Source organism: Myxine glutinosa, chromosome 10 (genome assembly GCF_964187855.1).
Source record: "Myxine glutinosa chromosome 10, kmMyxGlut1.1, whole genome shotgun sequence".
Lineage (NCBI taxonomy): Eukaryota > Metazoa > Chordata > Myxini > Myxiniformes > Myxinidae > Myxine > Myxine glutinosa.
Window position 1 is genome coordinate 21541097 of NC_136270.1, and position 6819 is coordinate 21547915.

Here is a 6819-nt window from a genome sequence, read left to right on the forward strand (position 1 = left end):
TGTGTTTGTGTTAATCATGCAGACTGTTGGGGCGTGGCTCCACATTCGTACTGTCAAGGGATCAGATAGGAAAGCTGTTGAACGTTGGCCCATCCTGGCGAGCAGACACTCTCATCGATTTGGGTGCTGGGGATGGAAGTGTGACAGCAGTTCTGGCACCCGCCTTTCGAGAGGTGTTTGCAACTGAGGTGTCTGCATCTATGCACTGGCGTCTCCAACACCGAGGTTTCAGGCAAGTGAGCATCCAGTAGGGAAGTGCAAGGAGTTGCAGATTTGCACTTTGAGTACTCGTCTGTATTTTTTTTTTTGTATACATAATCGAGGCTCGTGAAAGCTAACATTTATCACACAAACAAATCAAACAGACAAACAAACAAACTGCATAAAAAGGGGAGCGGTAGACAAGATGGGGAGAGAAGGGGAAGCACATAAACACAACATTTGTGAGGGACATTGGGAATGTGTGTGAGGGAGAGGGCTTGGGGGGAGGTGGCGTGGGAAGGGGGGGGGGGGGGTGGGAGAAGTATAAACACAAGGACACCAAGGACTTCCAGGAAAGAAGTTGGTATTTCAAAAAAGAGGATTTGGGGTGAAATTAGCAGGGGTAGAACAGATCAAGGTTTTGGATGGGGGAAGATAAGAGATGGTGGTGAACAGCTGTTTTAAAGACCTGGAGGGAGGAGTGGGATTGAAGGGGGTGGGGGAGTTTGTTCCAGAGGTGGGAGAAAACAGGAATGAAAGAGTGAGCAGAGAGTCTTGATTTTGGCAGTTTAACCATAAGAGGGTTGCAGGCAGATCTTGTGCGACCTTCAGGAATATTTGGGGGACAGAGCCCAGAGAGAGCTGGAGGAGCAAGGCCGGAGAGGAGTCGGTAGAAGACAGAAAGACCACCAACCTGCCTGTGGTGAGTGAGTGAAAGGCCCTTGGATTTAGCTTCATCACGGGAGATTCCAATGATTCTGAACGCTTTGGTTTCAACAGCGTGAAGACGAGCTAGGTATGAGGCAGGAGCACCAGCCCAGAGGGGAGAGCAGTATTCCATTGAGCTGCGGATGAAAGCCTTGTATGTGGTGAGGAGCTCAGGTGTGCCAAGGAAGGACTTCACACGATGGAGGATGCCCAGTCAGCCACTGGCTTTGGAGGCCAGATTTGAAATGTGGTTTTCCCAGCAAAGATCATGGCAGACGGTGAGACCCAAAAGCTTGAGTGACAGAACTTCTTGGAGAGGATTATTCAGAAAGTGGATGGGAGGGTTGTCCAGTCGGTCTTTTCGGAGAGACATCGTAAGAGAGTGAGATTTGTCAGGATTGAATGACATGTTCCACTTGTTTGCCCAGTCAGTGATTTTGTCCAGGTCTGCAGAGAGTGAGGAGGCTGCAGACTGCCGATCTGAGGGATGAGGAATGGAGCGGCAGAGAGTGGAGTCATCAGCAAAGAGATAGAGAGGATTTGCAAGAGAGTCGGAGAGATCATTGATGAAGACCAGAAAAAGCACAGGGCCCAGAACGCTGCCTTGGGGAACTCCAGCCTGAACAGGAAGAGGAGAAGAGAGAAACCCATTCAGGGCCACACGTTGACTACGACTGGAGAGGAAGTCCGCCAGCCATGCGTGGAGATTTCCATGGATACCAAAGGAGGAGAGTTTGGTGAGCAGAGCGGGGTGCCAGACCGTATCGAAGGCACGTGATATATCGAGGGAGACAGCTCTAATTTCCTGTTTGGCATTGAGGACCTCCATCCATTGTTGAGACAGCAGAAGCAGCATGTCCAGAGTAGAGTGACCTGGTCTGAAACCAAATTGATGATCAGAGATCAAGCCATTGGAGAAGAGGAAGGATTTCATATCCGAAGCAATGATGGATTCCATGACTTTGCTGATAATTAGGAGAAGGCTGATTGGTCTGTAGTTACTAGGATCTGTTTTTGCCCCTTTTTTGTGTAAAGCGGTGATGTTGGCTGATTTCCAAGCAGATGGCAGTTGACCTTGAGCAAAAGAGAGGGTGAAGAGAACAGAGAGAGGGAGTGAAAGAGCGGAAGAACAGGATTTTAGGACCCGTGGGCTGATGCCGTAAGGTCCAGTTGCAGAATCAGAGTCGAGGGTTGACAGAAACGTTTCCACCTTGTCAGGAGGAAAGGACACAGAGTCCAGGAGCAGCTGGGTATGACTGGGTACGGGGGAGATGGGTTTGGGACACAAGATTTAGAGGCAAACACAGAGTTGAGGCATTCAGCTTTTTCACGTGCGGAGTCAGCTGTGTAGCCGTTTGAGGTAAGGGAGGGGATGGAGGGGGAACAAACACCAGAAACAGATTTGACCAGACGCCACCAGGATTTGGAAGAGGGAGACAGATAAGAGAGTTCGGGCTTGAGAACAGAGAGATATTGTTTCCTGGCTTTCCTGAGGGTGGACACACACTTGTTTCGGGCTTTGTGAAAGGAAATGAGATTTCCTTCCGTTGGATTTGCTTTCCAGGAGACAAAGGCAAGTTGTTTCTGGGCAACAGCCTCACCACAAGATTCCGTGTACCATGGACGGGAGGAGGGGTATGACAACTGAAGACGAGATGGGATAAATCTGTGCATGAGAGAGAGCAATTTACTTTGGAAGAATTCCCAGGATGAGTTGATGTCAGAGGTGGTAGAGATGGGAGACCAGTCCAGATGATTGATGGCTGCTTGAAGACCGAGCCAGTTGGCCTGAGTGAAATGCCAGACTCGTCGATGCTGAGGAGGCTCCCTGAGAATGGTCAGAGAGATGTCCACTTTAACAAGCACATGATCGGATGAGCCGATTGGAGCAGAAGAAGAGCAGCGGACATTTTCAGGGAAGTTAGTCATAACCAAGTCCAGAAGAGAAAATGCCCCGTTGACTGAGATCCGGGTCGAGAAATTGACAGATTGTGTCAGTCCCAGTGAGTCGCAGAAGTCCTTTGCTGAGGAGCCATGGCTGGTGAGAGAGGGACCCACACTCAGCCAACTGGCATGGTGACAATTGAAATCACCACATATGAGGAAGAGAGAGTTGGGATGAGTAGATAGAAGTTGGTCCATATTATCAGACAGCGAGATGTCGATGGAGTCATCACTGTTTGGTGGACGGTACAACACACATATGAACAAGAGGTGGGGGCGAAGTGGAAGCCGTAGCCAGAGGAATTCCTGGGGGTGAGGTGGAGAGAGGGCAGTGCAGGGCGAGCGAGAAAGAGAGTTTTTGATAAAGATAGCAACTCCACCTCCAGGACGAGGTTCAGGTCTATCATACCGGAGGAGGGAGTAACCTGGGGAGAGATACTAAGGAATCAGAGACATCATGAAGGAGGAAAGTTTCTGTTAAGCAGATCACATCTGGTTTGTCAGAAGCAACCTGTATGGAGAGATCAGTTAAGTTTGAACGAAGGCCCCGGATGTTTGAGGTCCATACCGTTAATGAAGAGGAAGGGGGGGCATCGGATACAGAACAAGGGGGGGGGGGGTAGGGTAAGATGTGGAAGAGGAGGAAGAGGTAGGGAGAGCTGTTGGAGGTGTGTCAGAGATTTCAGAATAGCTCGGAGAAAGGGAAGGATGGGGCGGACAAAAGGTTTGATGGTGACTGGGTGAGGCACAGTGAGGTGTTATTTGAGGAGGGAGAAGAGCGAGGCAGAAGGTTGGGGGAGATGGAGGTGAGAGTTGGAAGGGGGAAGAAGTGGGGAGGACGCTTTGAGGAGGAGGGGTGAGAGGGGGGAAATAGAGAAGAAATGAGGGTGGGGAGATTTGAAGGGGAGGGGCGAGGTGGGAGTTTATGAGGGGAGGGGTTAGGGGGGAGTTTAGGAGGGAAGGGACAAGGGGAGGGATTTGAAAGGGATGGGAGATGGGGGAGATTTGGAGGGGAGGGGTGAGGGGGGGAGTCTTTGAGGGGAGGGGTGAGGGGGAGTCTTGGAGGGGAAGGGTGTGGGGGGAGTTAAGTGGGGAAGGGGCAAGGGGGGAGATTTGAAAGGGATGGGTGATGGGGAGGATTTGGAGGGGAGGGGCAAGGGGGAAGATTTGAAAGGGATGGGTGATGGGGAAGATTTGGAGGGGAGGGGTGATGGGGAGAATTTGGAGGGGAGGGGTGAGATTGGATTTTGGAAAGTGTACGATTAATGGGAAACGAACATTTATTGCAAAATGAGTTTCTTGTGACCTTCGAGTCAAAAATACGTTTGAGGACGCTGGAGTGGGGGGGTGGGGGGGGGGGGGGTGGAGAGCAGGAGAGTTTCGGGAATGTATGAAAGAGGCACTGTAAGAGATGGAATTTTTTTTGGGAATGAATAGATTTGGATTGGGTAGATTTGAACAGCTACGTTTATTTGCATGAGTTGGTGTAGTGGGCAGCCTTTCGGAAAATTTTTTTTTGATATTATTTGTTTAAATATAGAAAATGGTGATTATGCTGTGAGAAGGCTGTTAATAGCTTGGGATCTCAGACCGAACTGGAATGTGTGATGTAGAATGTAGATTGATAACACGTCACACATACACATACTTGCTACTTCACCTTTTCTTTTCTCACTGGGGTGAATGGGTATATCTACTGAGATTGCTTCAGTTTTGGGGGGGAGGAGGAAACCGGAAATGAAATAAATATTTGTGGACTCAAATTTAATAAATACCTGTTAGAAAGTGCGGTCAAAACACACGATTGAGACATTCGCAATAGTCCAATAAATGTCATCCGTATTATTTTTCAATATATACAGTCGGTGTATGTACTTAATTACTCAGCAAAAAACATTATCTTCCAAAAATGCTCTGCATCCAGTTGGTTGAGTCTTTCATACAATTTTGCTAATTACTACACACTTCTGAGAGGTATGCTTCCCTGGTGTCTCCGTCTGCAAATCTGGACAAAAAAGTAAAGAATTTTTTGCGATTGTTGGTCACCTACCAGGAATGTCACTTTTGGTGTAGGAAAGTCCCAGGCGCTCATTTCAAACGTCTATTTTATTACCTCCCCTCTTCTCCCCGGTTTATTTATCTGGCCAATTCAGAGCTGCTAGGCCTCACAATCCATCACAACTTTTCCTGCATGGGCCATATCTCCTCCAAGGCTGGCTGACACCTTGGTGTTCTCTATAGAGGCACGACCATTCTGAACCATGCAGAATCTTAATTCAAAGTAATATGGCTCCCTTATTTGGCTTGGTGCAACTGCTTCCCAGTTTTCTTTTTTTGATTTCGTAACGTCCAATACTATGCTTATTTTTGACATCTGGCAGAACACCAAGTTCCAGAGTCTGATTATTGCCTTCCACACACCCTCGTTCTGCTGTTTCGACTAATTCCATTAATATCGCCTGTGGTCAGATGGAATCTTGTAGAAATAGGCAAAACTGGGTCAGTGGATAAGAAGTTGTCATCGTTCAGGCATTCATGTGGCTCTGAATTATGGTGACTTCTCCTTTGCCACCCTCCACAACCACCCTTGACCTGGCTCTCCATCGAGTCTGTCAGAATCGTGATTGACAGTTATCAGGTCTTTATTTATTTAATTGTATTAGTAATAGGCATCCATAACTACCTTTGACCGTGTTGTGGAACGTTGGTCGAGGCCCTCACATTTTCACCTTTATTTGCTTCTAAATTTGTTTTCTCTGCAACTGCTTGTTGATTGATATGGAACTTTCAACATTGGAGTGCCTACCCATGGAGAATTTTTTTTAAACAAAATTAATGATGATTGTATGAAAAATGCAGTCAGAATTCCAAAAAAGTCTGGTTGCTGCTGGTATAGGTTTCCGGGTGTTTGTTTCATGTATCAGGAATAAATGGCCTTGCTTTGCTCGGCCTTAGCCGAATTGTGTTTAAAAAATTTTTTTTTTGTCAATACGAGTATTTGGAAGCTACCAGTCAACTCTGGCCAATTTTAATGTATAGTAAATTGGCATAAGTGAAGCAAAACTGATATTAATTGCCATGTTCTCATGCTCCAAAATGGCTCCTATTCATTCTCCAAAATGAGTAAAGATGTTTGAATGAAACAGACAGATACTAACATCAATCTAGATCGGCACTCGGTAGAGAGCATATCTCCGCCTGACTGAACAGTACATTTTATATTCCACTTACAGGCTGGATCTGGATTCGGAACCCATCCAGAATCTAGTCAATTCGTCATTTTCATGCACCCAACATGTCCACCAAGTTTTGTCTGAATCTGCCCTAACCTTTTGAGATGTCCTGCTCACAGATAGACAGATAACCAAGCAGACCGGGGTGAAAACATAACCTCTGCCCACCTTCGGTGGCGGAGCTAACTAATGTGTGGACTGCACTTTGGATCATTTGAATATCTTTACCCATTTTGGAGAAGAATAGGAGGTATTACTTTTCAATATACCTTCATAGAATGGTCTGCATAATCCCGTATTCAAATTTATTGGATTGATTTAGTGTGTATTTGAATTGCCCAGAGCCCATTGTACTGCCGTGATTTGTCCCTGGTCTCTCTAAAAGGGAATAGATACACAAAGCTTGAAGATAACCAGAAAGTAGCATCACAGGGGCATTATGGGGAACCTGTCTCAGTAGGAAGTAATCTCGTCATTGTTACCAACCTTCCTCCTTTCACAGGATGTTGGGGCTGGAAGAATGGGCAGCACACGGATGTTTTTATGACATTGTTAGCTGCCTAAATCTGCTTGATCGTTGTGATCGACCATGGGATCTCCTAGCACAAGCACGGTCGGCACTTAAGCCTGACAAAGGGCGGCTCCTATTGGCAGTTGTATTGCCATTTGATCCATACATTGAAAAAGGTAAGAAACCTGATTCTTTAGCAATGCTCATGAAATGTACTATCAA

At 46.9% G+C, this 6819-nt stretch overlaps 1 protein-coding gene across 2 annotated transcripts in view; it reads left to right on the plus strand.

Annotated features, from left to right (window-relative positions):
- The window catches only part of METTL9 (methyltransferase 9, His-X-His N1(pi)-histidine), a 67739-nt gene that overhangs the window by 28706 nt on the left and 32214 nt on the right, over positions 1-6819 (plus strand). For both annotated transcript variants that reach the window (XM_068127273.2, XM_068127272.2), the window contains exons 4-5: positions 23-232; positions 6589-6773. In XM_068127273.2, coding sequence (XP_067983374.1) covers positions 23-232; positions 6589-6773 — 395 coding nt within the window. The remainder of the gene's footprint in view (positions 1-22; positions 233-6588; positions 6774-6819) is intronic.